At 35.2% G+C, this 17,729-nt stretch overlaps 1 protein-coding gene across 1 annotated transcript; it reads left to right on the top strand.

The window, feature by feature from the left end:
* The first annotated feature begins 255 nt into the window (after positions 1-255).
* LOC116305722 (uncharacterized) lies at positions 256-17,729 on the top strand. Its single transcript, XM_089024340.1, has 4 exons — positions 256-1,193; positions 2,243-4,164; positions 9,141-9,198; positions 16,656-17,729. Exons 1-4 carry the CDS (start codon positions 758-760, stop codon positions 17,693-17,695), a joined length of 3,456 nt encoding a protein of 1,151 aa, XP_088880466.1. The 5' UTR covers positions 256-757; the 3' UTR covers positions 17,696-17,729.

The raw sequence follows: 17,729 nt of genomic DNA, 5'->3' as shown, positions 1-17,729 counted from the left end.
TTCTTTAAAAACTGTTTTCACATCGTTTCGAAATTTGAAGAAATTTCTTCTTTTTCGCTGTCGGGGTCAACGTTCTCATTCTCGCTTGTTGCTTGCAATAGGCGATTTCTGTGTTCTCTTAGCACATCCTCGTTACCACCAGGGACAGAGGGAATAAGTATGTTAAGCCTTTGAGAATTGGCGCCATTTTCAGTATGTCTACTGGTACTAGCTTGTACTGGTAGTTGCAGTAACAGAATGGATTGGCATTGGGCGTCCTGGTAAAGGTGTAGATGTTCTTCCCATTTTTTGATCGCGACGAATGAACGCAATTTATAAGCAAAGATATAGAATGTGCGGGAAACTAGATGACCGACAGAGTTTGTTACCTGTTTGTGACCAAAAGGCGAATGAACGAATAAGCACATCCACCGAACAAATCTACCCCCTATCTATCACGGCGTATCACGTGACTTGTGATGACATATACGTTCATATAATGAAGTCTAATAATAAAAAAAGGAATAACTGTCTTATAAAAATGCTGAAGTTGTATCCAGGATTCATGTTAAGTAATATATTTATTATCTTAAAGCTATTTGCTCCATTTTATAAAGTTATGAAATTTTTTCTAAAGCCTAGATTCACGAAATATCATTGCAATAAACTTGATTAGCTTCTAGCTCTAAAACCATCGTACCATTATCTGCCGCCAACAGTGACAGCTCTAAGGAAAAGGGCGCGGTAATAAAGATCCGGCGTGCTTTTGTCCAGTGGCATGTGGTTGATGGACGTGGAACTTTATTACGCTGGAATATGGCTGTTAGCCATTCAAAATGCTTGGATTTTGAGTAATTATCCCAATGATACACACCGTCTTTTTAATTATATAGTTCTGGAAAACAAAATGTCTTCTGCGATGTCAAAGCGTTATCATTGCTTTCATTGTAACGAAGATTTACATTACAGAGTATTTTGCCGTCACAAAGAAGAATTTTATGATCCTTTAACAAATCAATGGCAATTACAGCGGAATGACGACGAAGACTCAAATGATAGTATTTTCACTCACGAGATTGACGGCCAGAACGACACTTCTTCTAATGACTACAGCGAGATAAACGTTTTGGACCAAACTGATCAAGACTCCTCTGATGTGCCAAATACAAACCAACCATCAAGTGACGAATTCTTACCAGCTACTTCACAAAAAGGTATTGATGTTATACGTTTATTTGATGATTAGATTATATAATCTTTAAATGTTAAAGTCAAACTGCATAGATAAAAGACTGAATCTTTAACAAGCGGCTGATTTGCACATGATCTAGCTCCCCTATTGGATTTACTACCAAGCATTAGTGTTATTGAAGCGAGATTAAGTTAGAGGTACAAATGATTCTTTTCTATTTCTATCTTAGCCTCGTTTTCACCGTTACTTTTAAGAAGGGTGCATTATTAAGTAATCGGCTTATGGTTGCCATTAAAACCTCAGTGTTCATTCAGAAAGGTTCATTCAAAGAGTTTATAAAATCATAGCTAGAGATAACTCATTTAAAACGCCAAAAAGAATTTACTATGTTCAAATGGATATTGCTGTACATTTTTGTCTCCAAATCAATTCATGACTGTGGTCATCCTGAGATAGCATGGTATCCGGCAAAACATGTTTGTCAAGTTAGAGAAATACAATTATAAGTAATTTATTTAATATGTCTCTTGGGTTTTTTATTTTCGATTTATCATTTTTCTTTCACGAATTATAAATTGTTGTTTTGCTGACTTAGAAATTTATATTTTATTTTCAATGGAAATCATTTATTTTCAGAGCAAAATTTGGGTCAAAATTATACATTTAGGGACCGGTCATTATTTAAGTTGGAGGTAGGGGGGGGGGGGGGGTGGAGGAGAAATTGTCAGTGACGCAAAAAAATTTCAAGGCCCCCCATTTGAAGGCATCCAAGTTTATCGAAAACCCCCCATGGATTGTAGTAAAAATTTAAAAATTTTCCCTAAAAGTCATTTTTAAATTTCAAGACTTTCACTAGCAAAAATTTCAGGCCCCCCCCCCCCCCCCCCCCCAATTTTTTCTCCCCTCCCCCCCCCCCCAACTTAAATAATGACCGGTCCCTTAGCCCATGAGGTTTTTTTTACTGACATTTTTTTTTCTAGTATTATAATGGTTTCAGACTTTATCTTATACTATGTTGCAGTTATACAATGCCGAATGAATAAAATACATCGTATTTGCTTATGTTTAAAGGAGACGGAATAAATAACTTTGAGGAAGAAGATCAAGTGTTTTGGGATGACAAGTTGGACAGTGAATCTGACCATGAAGAGATAAGAGGAAATGAAAGAAGGAGATTGGTTGAAACTTGGGATATTGATATCGAAGACGTAGAAAGAGATTTTGAACAATCTAGTGCAGAAATAAGCGTTGCCGTCGAAGCAAGTTCCCGAGTGACCCTTATTAACTGGATTGCCTTGTTTGTGTGCTTTTGGTCTGCATACTTTTCTATACCAGACCGAGGCATTGATATTCTCCTCGCCTTTTTTAAAGCGATTTTTGAGGTTTTGTGTGAGCTTTCGCCAATCATTTTCCCAACCGCAGTATTGGTTTTCCCGAGCTCCTTCAAACTCTTGAAAAATTATCTTTCTTTTAAAGATAAGCATTCAAAGTATGTTGTTTGTCCGAAATGCGACACCCTATACCGTTTTCAAGACTGCATAACAACAAGATTCGGGCGTGTCATTGCTAAACCATGTTCTCACATTGCTTTTCCGAATCACCGTCAATTGTTTCGCCGCACACCTTGTGGAGCGGAATTGCTTAAGGAAATTCGTTTGAAAAATGGACAGACAAAATTGTACCCACATAAAGTTTATTGTTATAAAAGCATCAGAGACACTCTAACTCACTTTATTAAGCGACCAGACTTTGTACAAAAATGTGAGATTTGGAGAAATCGGAATGTACCGGACGATATTTTAGTTGATATTTACGATGGCCAAGTGTGGAAAGATTGGCAATATTTTAACGGCACTCCTTTCCTTGCCCAGCCTAATAATTATGCTTTTATGCTGAATGTTGACTGGTTTCAGCCTTTTAAGCACAGTGTCTATAGCGTTGGAGTCATATATATGGTCCTCCTAAATCTTCCGAGAAAAGAAAGGTACAAAGAGGAAAACGTAATAATAGTTGGGGTAATACCTGGTCCACACGAGCCCAAATTGAATATCAATACGTACTTACAACCACTTGTAGCCGAATTGAACTTATTGTGGCACGAAGGCATCCAAGTTCGGCCTCATGGGAGTAGAACAGCAAGATGTTTTCGAGCTGCCCTCCTTTGTATTGCTTGTGACATTCCTGCACTAAGAAAAGTTTGCGGTTTCTTAGGATGTACTGCTCACCGAGGGTGCTCAAAGTGCACAAGATTTTTTCCCGGAGATTTTAGTAGCATGGATTTTTCAGGTTTCGAAGATGACGATACACCAAGGACAAATGAAGAGCATCGAAGAGAGGCTCAGAAAATACTCAATGCAACAACCGCTGATGAACGAAACCAAATTGAAACTTCCACTGGAACAAGATATTCTGAACTCTTACAGTTGCCTTACTTCGATTGTACTCGTTACCATGTTGTTGATCCTATGCACAATTTGTTTTTAGGGACAGCAAAACATTTAATGAAAAATGTATGGCTAAATGCTGAAACGCCAATTATTTCTAAAGAAAATTTGAATAAAATCCAGGAAAAGGTAGATGACGTCAAAGCACCATCATTTATTGGGCGTCTCCCGAAAAAGATATCAACATCGTTTGGAGGATTTACTGCTGATCAGTGGAAAACATGGACTCTCTTGTATTCTGTATTCTGCATTTGGAATATCGTTCCAACAGATGATTTGGAGCTGTGGAGGTTATTCGTATTGTCCTGCTTTCACCTTTGCTCTCCACTTATTACAACTGAAGAGCTACAAGAAGGACATGATTACCTAGTGGAATTTTGTAAATCGTTTGAAAAAAGATATGGAAAGGAACGTGTTACGCCAAACATGCATCTACACCTGCACCTCAAACAATGTATTTTAGATTACGGGCCTGTATATTCATTTTGGCTTTTCAGCTTCGAACGTTTCAATGGGATTTTAGGAGCGTTTCGAACTAACAATAGATCTGTTGAAATACAAATCATGAGAAAATTTCTCCAAAAGCATGAACTAAGAGATATCCCTTTGCCAGAGAGATTTCGAGAAACTTTCCAACCAGTATTTCAACTTCTTCAGGAGGCACAACAAGTAGGAACACTTGGCGAAAGCATCCCATCAATACCATCAACACTTAATCTTTCAGTTGGTCAAGTACTACGTTGCTTAGAGTGGAGCAATATGAATGCATACTCATGTTTTTCACCTCGATCCATTGATGTTCTTGATGATGACTATACAGAATATCTCTTTAAAGCTTATGAAACAATTTTACCTCAACACTCGGTCATTGAATGTGTTACCGATACGTTTGAGAGAATTAGTACCATTGGATATTCGGGGACAAAGCTAGGGTCCTCTGACTCTAGACTGGAACGTTCTTCCTTCATTCTTGCAAGTTGGTGTGGCCAATATAGTGGCAGTATTGAGACCGATTCATTTGACTTGCGCCCCGGTGTTGTCGATTTCTTTCTTAAACAAACCATTATAATTGATGGCAAGCAGGAATCATTGTGTATGGCAAAGGTTCGATGGTATCAGCGACATCCAGAAAGACACAGGATTGGCAGACCACATGAAATTTGGTGCAGAAACTTGTTTGAAATGGAAGGGCCCTCTACATTCATTCCCATACAAAGGATACACAGCCAGTTTGTTGCTGCTTACGATGTTATTGACAAAGAAAGAGTATTAATTGTTTGTCCTTTACAACGTAAATTGTACGGATGATGGAGATGACAGTAAAGTATCATCCAGGAAAAATATTCAAAGCTATCAAAAATAAACTGTTTGAACTGTGCATCAGTAACTAGATAGTCAAAATGAAAATTGAATGAATTCTTTGATGAGTTTAAAATTAGATGAATTAAAATAATTATGAATGAAATTGCATATATTGCCAATAAAAAAGATGAATTCATATGTTTAGACTAAACAAAATTGATGCTTCAAATAATATTACAGATGTTAGCGGTTTGAAATGCAGCTGAGGTTAATGGGTTAATGAGTTTTCTTATTGTCACTGGAAAAAACGCATGTACGACTTACGCATATTAAAAATACATCGTCCGCGTTTTTTCCTGTGTGTATCAACGCATATAACCTCACTTTCATGACATCAAAGCAAAACAATGATTGAATTAATGTGGTCGCAACATTGATGTCATGCGTTAGGAGAAAAAAATGACACATATGACTGAGATGGACCTGCATGCACTCCCCCTCGTAAGTCGTAAAAACAAGCCAACATCCATCATAATTCAGTTGAAAAATTATTGAGTTGTTTTGAAAAGTTTTGATTGCAATAAATTGAAACGGAAACCTCACATCGGATATACTCAGTTTGGGGTATTGTATTTGCTCCCCAGGTAAATATGGGGCAAAGCCTAGTGCAAAGTTGATTTCATATGTGCCCTTCATTTGACAATAGGGCAAATATAGGGCAAAAACGGTTATCATATATCCCCACTGGGTAAATGCGTCTAAACTAAGGGCAAATATATAACATATTTACCCATGTGTTCAGATGTATGGCAAAGCAATGGCAAATTTATTAGAAATTTACCCCGACCTTTGCCTGCATAGGCAAATGTATGGGCAAATATAGAGCACCATATTTGCCCAACATTTGCCAAGCGGACATATGATGACCAAATCCATTATTTCGTCGAGTGAAAGTCGTTATCTATGTTATAAAAGCAATGGTCCATAATGCATATGAGCGTGCATATATCCAGTTCTGGAAGCACTCTAGCAGCTAGAGATGCTCTCGGCTACGCCTCGAGCATCTCTTACGCTGCTCTCGTGCTTCCAGAACTGGACATACGCACGCTCATTATGGACCATTCCTTAAAATGTCGGCCATGGAAAACTTTGTCGAAGAATCTTCAAAGAACAAAAATAGCCCGTTGAGTGGCTGGTGGTGAGTTGTGTTCAAAATTCCTAAGTGGGATTGTATAATCGCGCAAAAAAAAAAACAATGTAGTGCATTTTGATTCGATTTCAATGCATGGTTTTTATTATGGGATACGTTATCTTCATCTCGAATAAAAATAATTGAAGATTTTTTTCCCGATCTTATTTTTACCTTTTCAGATTCATTCAAATTGGGCTCGTATCAGGAGCTCCGCTTTTAGGCAGTGCCTAAATATATATTAAATAACTCTACTTCAAAGACCATCTAATAATAATGATAATGAAAACATATACCTCATGCACCGAAGACTCACGTACCTACAGGGTATATAGTCCCACTGCCGTACGAATAGCCGAACACAAGTCGGCGTACGGCTACCTTACGAATAGCCACTGCAAAATTGATTTTATCTTCATCATTGATGAGTAACTTGAAATTTGTATTTCTTAGGTTTGTACTTTTTCCTTGATTGTTTTTCCAAATAAATATAGAGAAATTTGTTTCTTTTATCATTTTCATCTTAAAAATGAAAAATCACATAATGCTGTATCGGCTAATTCTTTACACGTAGTGTTTTGAATATTATTTGTAGTAAAAATCTTTCCAAACAAAATTAAACATTAATATTTTTCTTTTATCATTTTGATAGAGTGACCACAGTTAATCCGTGAAACACTAATTACTTAATAGTACAAAATAGTGTTAGTTAAACAATAGAAAACAATGGAATTAATATTTGCATGAAATTGTGCTATTTAGTATTACTAAAGTTTCACGGATTTACTGTGGTCACTCTAAGTTATTTTTTTAGATGGAAGTTTGAATATCATTTATAGCAAGCACGTATTACGAATAAATATTTAATATTATTTTTTTTCTTTTCTTTATATTATGATGAGTTAAAATTCTATAAATAAAATGTTTTCAGTCAGTTGTGTATCAGCTAATTCTCTCTACATTTATTATAACTTTTAATGTCATTTGTAGCAAGACTCAATACTAAAATAAACCAGATAGCATTTTGATGGATATCTATTAAAGACCTAGTTTATATTGTACTAGAGTGCAAACAATATAACCGTGAAACTTTAGCAATGCTAAATAGTACAATTTCTTGCAAATTCCACTGTTTTCTATTGTTTAGGGTGACTGCCTACTTTTGGAAAATGATTTAAACTTTTTTTAAAACTTCGATTTTCCGAATTGAAATTTAATGCTGATTCCAAATCTGGAAAGAAAAATTGGAGCTCGAGCTTGTTTTCGAGATAATTAGCATTTATATGGAAGCCTCCGCGCGAGCTTTTGGAGCAAAACTTGCGCCACCGGAAGTGATAAGAAAAAAATTAAGATTCATAAGATAATAGTTATTTGCAAACTATATAATTGCTCGAATGACGGCAATCATTCCACAATAATACATGGATATTTTCGACAAAAAGGCAAGGAGATATACATTGATTTGTCATATTTTGTAGTTTCGGTGCTCTTAAAAAATCTCATAAAGTTAAACAAAAAATACCTACAAAAATCTATTTTTTTCATGTGTAGATATAGATATAATGTAGATATAACCTAGATTTTTAGGAGAGTTTTCGAATGAGCTATTAAAAAATAGAGAGTCCCGTGCAAAATTTGAGGGTTTTGCCCTGTTGAAGCTCAAAACGCGTATGGTTCTTCAATAAAATCTTGTAGATTTTTCAGCGGTTTTTGAGCGCGCGAACATCGTGGGCTCAAATCGAACGTTCAAAAGTAGGCAGTCACCTTAATTATTAGCACTATTTTGTACCATTTAGCAATTAGTGTTTCACGGATTAATTGTTTGCACTCTATTATGTTCAATGAGATACTGTGATATTAGTGTTAGTGCTAATATTGTGATATTATTGTTAGCTATAGCTGCTCAGCTTTGCCTAGCCTGCATAGCGTCACAGGCCCTTTTTAAGTGCCGCTATGCAGGCTAAGCTTTGAATTGATATTTAATATTGTAGAATTGATGAAGTAATGCCAATCTTGTTGGTAAATATTCATTAGCAAAGGGAAAATAAATTGGTTTGTAAATAACCCATATTGAGTTTAATGATTAAAAATATTATCAGTTGATGTAAAGTGTGATATGTGTTTTATTATTATGAAAGGAAATGAGTAATTTGACGAGGACATCCACAGGCAGCCCAAACAAGGTTCGTGTGTATGGTTTATAAGGGAATGTATGGTAGTTATGATAAAGTTACGAAAATAAAATGTTTCACTCAACAATTTGCTTCAAAACTTGTTGCAGTCGTTGCCTTTACTTTGCTCAGTCTTCTGGCGAAAATTCAGCGCGATTTGAGGCCGTTTAGTGGTTTTTTTTCAAAATCCGCTCTTCTCTACCTAAATAATGGGAAGGCTGGAGACTTAGCACCCGATATCGACTACATCACGCTAGAAAATTCAAAACAAATCTCTCTCTCTCCCCTTGAACCGCAAGTTGTCAGAACGCACATTGATGACAGACAACTAGATGGTTCAGTACTCAGCATTTATTCTTACAACTAGATGGGTTTGACTAATCGAAAAATAAAAATACGTTGCGACTGGGGAATGGATCACCTCGAACACATTTACCGTTTGCTAAAAAAATATCTTTTTAATATTTCTCTCCAGATCATTTTTACGTTTTTCCTCTTTATTTTCATTACCCTTTCAAAGTCAGTGAAAGAGATTTAGGCAAAAATAAATTGCATTGATAACAAAAAAACAAAAAACAAAAAAAAAATCGCAGTGTCAAAAGTTAATGTATTAGCCCAAATAGACAAAGTGTCAGTAATAAATGAATATGATATATTTACCTATAATTATTCTGACATTATATTTTATCGGCGTCAATAGAATCCAGATAATTATACTAGAAATATCAGAAGCAGATCTAGATAAAAATTATCTTAAAGAGTTCTAACTTATCAAAACTGACTAATTGCATACTAAACCATGATTATTGACTTTCGTTTCAAGCTGACTGAGATTACAATGCATAATCTTATCTTTTAACTAGCTCAAGAAACGCATATTGGCTGATTCTAATGGGAAAAAAGTACCACCATTCTTGATTGGTTAGTTTGTAAGTGATATTATCTTTATAAGCAGCAGGACATAAAACTCGGAAAGAGCAGGTGCTGAAAGTCATTATCAGTCTCGTTGATAGTTATCAATATATTATCCATATATAAAAAGTTTTAAAAATCAATTTCGTTCAGATAATGTATAGTACTGTTTATGGTCATTATAATCCGCTTCAATGCTTTGCGGATTCTAGTATCTTAGCAACGATTATATTAGTAACACTAACCTTTATCAATGTCTCCCGACGACGACGACGACGACGACGACGACGACGACGACGACGACGACGACGACGACGACGACGACGACGACGACGACGACGAGTGCTAAAAATTAGTGTTTGTTTCACGGATTTAGTGTGAGCACTCTACTACTACTACACTATGCAGATATAGGATTTTAACATTCTGTCAATTTTATCTATACAAATCGCAAATTATTGAATATCCCTTTGCGTTCTCACAAGTTATCTTACAAGACCGTTTACTATACAGTCAATTCAAAAAATGTTGTCGTCGACCAAGTCAAGCTTACGCGACTGGACCGAAAGGAACTCTGGGTAGCAATCATTGAAGCCGAGTTGACTCCATAATTTTATCTGACTAGTTATGCCTGGTTTACAGCACGAACCTTCGTAGGCGAGCGGGAATTGTTGAAGGACACGTATTCTTAATGCCTTTATATTTTCCAAATTGTGAACTGAATCATAACTACTTTGTTTTTCTTTCTCTAAACCCGAAGACATGCATTTGATGGATTGTTTCTCGACATTATTATTATTACTAGCGAGAAAAATTAATTCAGAACGAATATTTAACCGCTTCAGTGATTTTTACCCATATTCCTTTCGGTTCAGTCGCGTAGGCTTGAGCCGGTCAACGACAACGTTTTTTGAATTGACTGTATGTACTATGTTTGTATGAGTGGTATAGCAACAAATCAGCAGCAAAAAAATAGCTAAATCATCCATCGCATCCATCTAACTATATATCTCATATTAAATATGACAAAATGCTTATTTAGAATGCCACTCTTGGCTAGCAGAGCTCCCATGAAGTAAATGTTGATAAAAATGTTTCCAAGAAAAAAATAATAGGATAATAGCGATTCTGTCATTTAATAATAAAGCACAATAAAAGTGGGTTATAATGGCGGAAATATGAAAAAAATGATAATCAATTTGAACAAACTAATAATAAAATCTTCAATCACGAGTTAGGATTATGTCATTTTTATAACATGGCGGCACCTTTAGAAGAGTTCCGCGATACCTAACCATTTATGATTTGTGCATTATTTAGGTAAGGGAAACAAAAAAAGTATGTATGTATGTATATAACTTTTAGACAGTCGTGTTAAAACAAAATAAGTGTGAGAAAAAGGGGGAGCAGAGAAGGAGAGAATATATGGTGAGGAGAATCTTATTGAAAAAATGCTTTACTTTAATTCTGAAGCATGATAAGTGTAGAGGAAATGAAATGATTTCTAAAGCCTATCACGTTAGTTGGTAGTTAAATGGTTGTACAATTAGCTTTCTTTGTATGACAGGGTTGTCTTGCCCTTCTTCCGTACTCTACAAATCAATTCTTGAATTCATTCTCTCAGTATGAGTTTTTTGACACCGTTGTTTGCATTCCCAATGTTTTTTAAAATGTGTATATATACAAGCATTCGTGGGAATATAAAAAGTGATTATTGTGTGTTGTGTCCCGCTGACTCTAGACAACAAACAACATAAATCTTCATTTTAAGTCATATTGAAAAGTTGATCACAACAAAACGCCTGTGTTTCATATTGTTTTTGATAAGAAATCACTAACTCGTTGAGAAAAGCAGGCGGTAAAGCATATCCGAAAAAAGCCTTTGAAGGTAAGCTACTGAGAACGAAGAGGTAGAAGGGTTAGAAGGGTTAGAAAAAAGCTAAAGAGCTGTATGTTGAGATAACTCAAATATAGTCGTGAGGTCTAAAAGTGCTATTTTTCTTCCTGTATCAGGTATCGAGCTTACAAATATCATATTTTAATATCAGTGAATATTTAGGCAAGCTCCCAGTGTCGTAATCCTGTTGCTTGTTAAGGTGCAGTCTTGTGAAATCGACTGTGTGTAAACATTGACAACTTTCAATAGAGAGTTTTAGATTGACTTTTTTTCTCTCCGCAAATGGCAAACGTGACCACGCTTTCATCGTTTTCCTGTGTTTTACTTTACTATTTACAAACCTTCTCACCAAGCGCAAATACTCTTTTGTTTTTCTACTACTTGGACTTTTTTGCGATTCTTTTTACAACGAAAACAGTGTATGAAGTGGGAAAAAATAAATTTAATATTTCCAAGTTCAATAATATAGTTAATTTTATTCATATTTTTATGAAATTAACTTTGTATCGCATGATGCAACTGTAATACCACATCAAATACTCGGCTCTGTTGATCTATAAAATCTGTAGTAAATTCATCTTATCTGGCCTCACTTTGTAGGAACTATGCAAATGTGTTATCTTTTATGAAGTTATATTATCGATAACCCCAACCTATTGCAAAAAGAGATTGTCATCGCCAAAGGCGTTAGGCAATATATAGGCCATAGACGAAAAGCGATAGGAAATAGGTCATTTCAAGATCCAAGAATAGCTTGAATCATTTATTATGTACAGTTTATTGAAACTTACGTATGCAAATCTATAAAAATCCTATAGGGCGCAAAATTGTAGCCTATAGGATTCATGAGCTGTTTACAATTTCCATCAAATTGAAATATATATGTACATGTATAAAATGAATCTCTGATCAGTAATTTTTAAAATAACTATTTTTGTTATATTTAGTATAACTATTATTATTTCCCTTATCATTGTTATTATATTTATTATCATGAGGATTATTATATTTATTATTATTGAAATTTTTTAAAAGAAGAAGAATAAAGAGATATTATTATTATTATATTATTATCATTATCATTATTATTCTATGTTATCTATTATTATTTTATCATTATCATTATCAGTGACAATGACAATGACAATGACACTAACAAATCATCTTTTTTCTAATATTTTCTAATTTTTCTAAAATTAAATCATAAAAAATGATTATGAGCTATAATTTTATTGTAAGATAATTAGTTATAATCATAAATAATTGAAAACAATAGATGTAGAACTCTAGTCTTAAGCCGTATGCTTTTCTTTTAGTATTTTTACTTACTTTATTTACGCAAAAGGCCATAGATTATTACACAATTCTACATATTTAACAAATAAAACAGCTTGTTCCATGCTCCGTTCAGTAATAAAGCACGCAGGGAGCTACGTAAGCATGACAGAAGTGTAAGGAAGAAGCACGAGCCGTGGGCGTTTCCTAAGTGTCCTGAAGGGAGCACGGAAAAAGCTGCTTTATTCCTTATATAATATAGTCGGTAATTTCATTTCGGTTATGAATTTCTTTACTCAAAAAGTAAGATTAACAAGTTTTGACACGGGAAAACGTGTCAAATGTGCTGTGCACATTGGATACTTTGAATAGAGTACAAGACTATTTGGGATTTAGTCATTGTAAGACAGAAGAAAGTCCGTGGATTCGGTTTGAATATTTTTTTACGGTCAAATTGAACCAGCATAAACGAGTCTTGTTCGCAAACCCCAAAGCAAGCCTCCGTCTCTCTGAAAACCAGTGTTATGGTGGCTCCATCGGCTCAAAAACACCACACAAAACATTATTAAAGAGAAGATTCTCCATCTACAGAAAAATTTTGGTCTCGAAAATTTACCTCAGAATACCCTGCAAGCTTCCCTGCTAGCAGAGTCTCTCTTCTCTTTCTCTCCCTTCTTTCAGGCGGGGAGGAAGGAGACTCTGCCGATGTAGAGCGTTTCCTTTGATACACCGCCGTCCACGATTGTGGACGAACAAAACCAGTTTTAAAACCGGTTTTTAACCGATTACACGTAGTGCGCATGAGCAAATGTAAGACACCGTGGCGCCAAACATTGTTTGACGAGAGCGGCTGTCAAAATCATAAAAGCGTTGCTAAGTTACGCCACACATGCGCGACAGAAATAATGTCCTACATCGGCAGAGTCTATTTTTCTCTCTCAACCAAAACAAAAGGAAAATAGGCTCTGCTGGCAGGGAACCTGCGGGCAGAGTCTCCTTTACCTTCCCCCGAGTGAGAGAAAGGAAAGAAGACTCTTTCCTTTCTCTCACTCGGGGGAAAGTAAAGGAGACTTTGCTCGCAGGGTAACCTCAGAATGAAAATAGTACGAAAAACGTATCTCTTTCCCTACACTTCTGCCCAAACAATATGGCGTCGGAAACCGTGAAAGGAACTATAAATAAACTAATATAAAACTCGTGTGAGTACTCTTTTATGTAAATTATGACGCAGTAAATTCCTCGTCCACCCACTCGTTGAAGGTTTCGGCATGAAAATCCCTTTTTCATAAAAATATTCGACTAGAAATAGATACGTTTAGCTAACCAAAACAAAATTTATTACTTTAGTTAATACAATAACATATAACTCGTGCGGGTACTGTTACTAAAACAAGGAACGGCCTGAAACCACCTAAAACGACCTGAAACGACCTGAAACGACCTGAAACGACCTGAAACGACCTGAAACGACCTTAAACCATCTTGAAACCACCTGAAACCAGCCAAAACATTGAATCTCCATCGAGTTTGTCGTCCAGTTTGTGTATTTTATTGACTTTTATCGATCGATCAAGTGTTTGTTTTCCTTGGAAGGGATGTATTTCATGGTAGAATGTCATATAGTCGCTACGTATACTCTCCCATAAAAGTATTCCACACTTATACCTCACCTCTCCCTCACTACGATTACCTGTTCCTAGCTATGATCAACCGTCCCTACCTATGATCAACTGTTCCTAGCTATGATCAACTGTCACTAGCTATGATCATTACTCACTATCAACATAGGAGGGACGTAAAAGAACCACTGAGGACGTAAAGAAGCCCTGGCAGTGACCACAAGTTTCAAGTTTCAAGTTTTCAAGTTTCAAGTTTATTTTTACAAAGTAATGACTATATATACACAATTTATCACCCTCCCGCAAATAGCATAAAGCTAATCTAGGCGGGAGGCGATATATTACATTAAATAAATATTAGAAGATTTACAAATAAAATATGACGATAAATAAATGGAAAACTAACAGTTTACTTAAAATAAAGAAACGAAAAGGGAAACAAAAAGGAGAAAAAGGAAAAATGATACTAACCAAGTATTGAAAATCAAGAAATAATTATTTATAAATAGTCGCAATATATATAGACTCAGTCCGAGACGTTCAAAGTATAATGTAGTCTGTCTACAATAGTGGAAGTGTCAACATAGCTATCTTCTCTTAGGAGAAAATCAGATAGTGTTTTACGTAATATTAACTTAAACTTCTTCTTTTTTAATTTACGCAAATTGCTCGGTATCGTATTCCATAACCTAGCTCCAAATCTTGAGAATGAATTTTTTTGTACTTCCAGTTGAGATTGTTTAATATAGATATTCCCTGATGATGAGAATCTTGTGTTGTATGAGTGAACACTCGTAGCAAGGGTAAATTGATTTAGAATATTAAGAGATGCAAGCTTATTTTCAATATCATGCATTAACTGGGCGACCGATTCATAGTAGAGGAAATTAATTGGTAGTGTATTAGCTCTGATAAAAAGAGGACTGGCATGTTGGGATCTATCAGTGAAGTACATTAATCTAAGAACTCTTTTTTGTAGAAGAAGAACTTTGTTTAGGTGAATTTGTGCAGCTTGTCCCCATAAAGTTAAGCCATAAGTAAGATAAGGGTGAATCAGAGATCGATAAATATTGTGGAGAGTATGGAGAGGAACGAAATGTCTTAGTTTCGCAATTATTCCTACAGCTTTACTTATTTTTAGTGCAATATAATCTATATGATGATTCCAAGAAAGGTTGTCATCTATCAGAATTCCGAGGTATTTAACGAAGTCTTTTCGCTCCAAAGGAAGGAATCTATTTAGATTGCTATCTAGAATCTTTACAATAGGTTCAAAAGGGAGTTTCTTTTGATACGGACGAAAAATTACATAATTGGATTTTTTGATATTAAGGGTTAGTTTATTCGCAATTAACCAGCTACTTAATTTGGCAAGTTCAATATTAACAGTTAATTCAAGAGTTTTTAAGCTTTTATTGGCATATAATAAGTTAGTGTCATCAGCATAGAGATAAAATTTAAATTTATTAGAACATTTATAGATATCATTTACATAAAGCAAAAATAATAATGGACCTAGAATAGAACCTTGAGGGACACCGCACAAGGTGGTTTCTTTATTTGAAGTTACCGTTCCGATCTGTGTTGTTTGAAATCGGTCTTTCAAGTAAGATGCAAACCAATCATTAATAATACCTCTAATCCCATAATGATAAAGCTTACTTAAAAGTATCGAATGGTCAACAGTGTCAAATGCTTTTTTTAAGTCAATGAAAATACCACAAGAAAACAGTTTTTTATCCATATTACTCTGTATGGCATTTATGATATCCAGAGCAGCATGTTGAGTAGAATGATCCTTACGAAAGCCATATTGCGATTCGAATAAAATGTCATTTTCCTCGATAAAATTAATCAATCTTTTATACATAACTTTTTCAATAATCTTATTAAAATTTGATAATAGCGAGATGGGCCGGTAATTATTGGGATCAGTTTCATCGTCATCTTTATATACAGGTACAATCTTGGCAATTTTGAGTTTTTTGGGGTATTTACTTGACCGAATTGAAATATTTATTATTTTTGCTAAAGCATTGCCGAAGAAACTCTTTGCACACTTCAAAATTCTAGTAGGACAAGAGTATAGACCATGAGATTTGTTGTTGGAAAGCAATATAATTTCATACTCGACCTCTTCAGGTGTAGCTGGTTGAAAGAAAAAGGAATCTGAATTTTGGACGGTAGGAAGGTAGTCAGAAAAAATTATTTGTTGATGGAGGTAATTTTGCTGCTAGGTTGAAACCAACAGATGCAAAATGCTTATTAATAATATTAGGAATTCTCTCAGAGTCACGTACAATTCCAGTTCCACTAAGCTCCTTAATAGCACATATAGATTTTGACCACCCTCAGTGCCTACGCCTCATACTAACCATCTCTCATTCATAAATCATTGTAAAGCGCCTTTGAACATATTTATATAGAAAAGAGCGCTATATAAATATCATAATCATCATAAATTTTGAAGACGATTCACCGCACATTTTTTGAGTTTTTTCAGTTTAAATTTTTCTTTCGCAAGTTCAAATACAATGCCTAGGTCATCGACCATTTCGAGCCTCCTTAAATAAAAATATGTATTTTTTATTATTTTTATCATATAGTACGGTTATAATTAGCGTCCTTAGTAATAAGATTGAATAATAACTTTTTGTTGTTGTTGATATTTTCAGAAAATAATAGCGTTATGTTTAACTCGTCCTCAAACGGAAGTGATTCGCTACGTGGTAAAGAAAATTTTATAGAATATCCTTGGTTACTGGTTTGGTCATCCCTTTACGCATTTATCGCTTTTGCTTCATTCACTGGTAACGTTCTTATCATCACTGTGTTTTACAAGAAACGAAAACTTCGAACAAGGACCAATTATTTTGTAATCGGGCTTGCTGCAGCGGATGTTCTTGTTGGTCTGGTAACAATACCGTTATGGGTGGCCTATTTCAATCTTCTATATAATAAAACTTTCGAACAGGCTATGACTGTAAAACAAATTTTCAGTCCAATGGATATTTTCTCTGGAATGCTTTCCATATTACATTTGATGACCATCAGTTTGGAGAGACTGTATGCTATTGCTTTACCATTACGTCATCGCACATCGAGAACAATTTACAACATAATGATACTCGCAATAATTTGGGTCAGCGGTGGATTAGTAGCTGCATCGTACTTTTTCCTGCCACAGGGAATAAAATGGAAAGGCACTTTTATGATCTACTCTGCTCTTGGCTTCTTTATTCCATTTTCTATAATATGCGTTGCCTATTTGAGCATTATGGTGATCGTTAAGAAACAGACCAAATCCGTGACTCGCAGCCGAGCAAAAATTGTTAAAAGAGAGAGTAAAACAGCCATTACAGTTTTTACTCTTGTCTTGCTATTTTTGATCACATGGTTACCATTTTTCAGTCTCAACATGGTACTATTTGCTTGCCAGAAATGCGCATTATCAGTTACCTTTAATCTTGTGAGTTTCTGCAAAGCTCTTCATTACATGGGATCAGCGTTAAACCCTGTCGTATACTCAGCGCGTATGCCTGAATTTCGACGGCCAATCGCAATGCTCTTAAGACAGAGAAGATTTTCGCAATCTTTCTCCAGAAGATCTTCAAAAAGGTCATTCACAGGCGGCCATTTTTCTCAAGGCAGTAGAGGCGACTATGAGCTTAGTGACTTTAGTGGAATCAAAGATATACTAACGGAAAGAGCTTAACAAGGTTATGAAACTTCGACTGCGAAACTTTGTT

Source organism: Actinia tenebrosa, unplaced genomic scaffold (assembly GCF_029948245.1).
Source record: "Actinia tenebrosa isolate PJP-AT-01 unplaced genomic scaffold, QUT_ActTen_1.0 PGA_scaffold8__29_contigs__length_14323225, whole genome shotgun sequence".
Classification (NCBI taxonomy): Eukaryota; Metazoa; Cnidaria; class Anthozoa; order Actiniaria; family Actiniidae; genus Actinia; species Actinia tenebrosa.
This window is presented reverse-complemented; position numbering and strand designations above follow the sequence as displayed.

Coding starts and splice junctions, on each gene's coding strand:
- LOC116305722 (XM_089024340.1), top strand. CDS start 758: ATGTGGTTGATGGACGTGGAACTTTATTACGCTGGAATATGGCTGTTA. Junction 1,194..2,242: donor ACCAGCTACTTCACAAAAAG/GTATTGATGTTA, acceptor TTATGTTTAAAG/GAGACGGAATAAATAACTTT. Junction 4,165..9,140: donor TTCGAACTAACAATAGATCT/GTTGAAATACAA, acceptor TCTTTTAACTAG/CTCAAGAAACGCATATTGGC.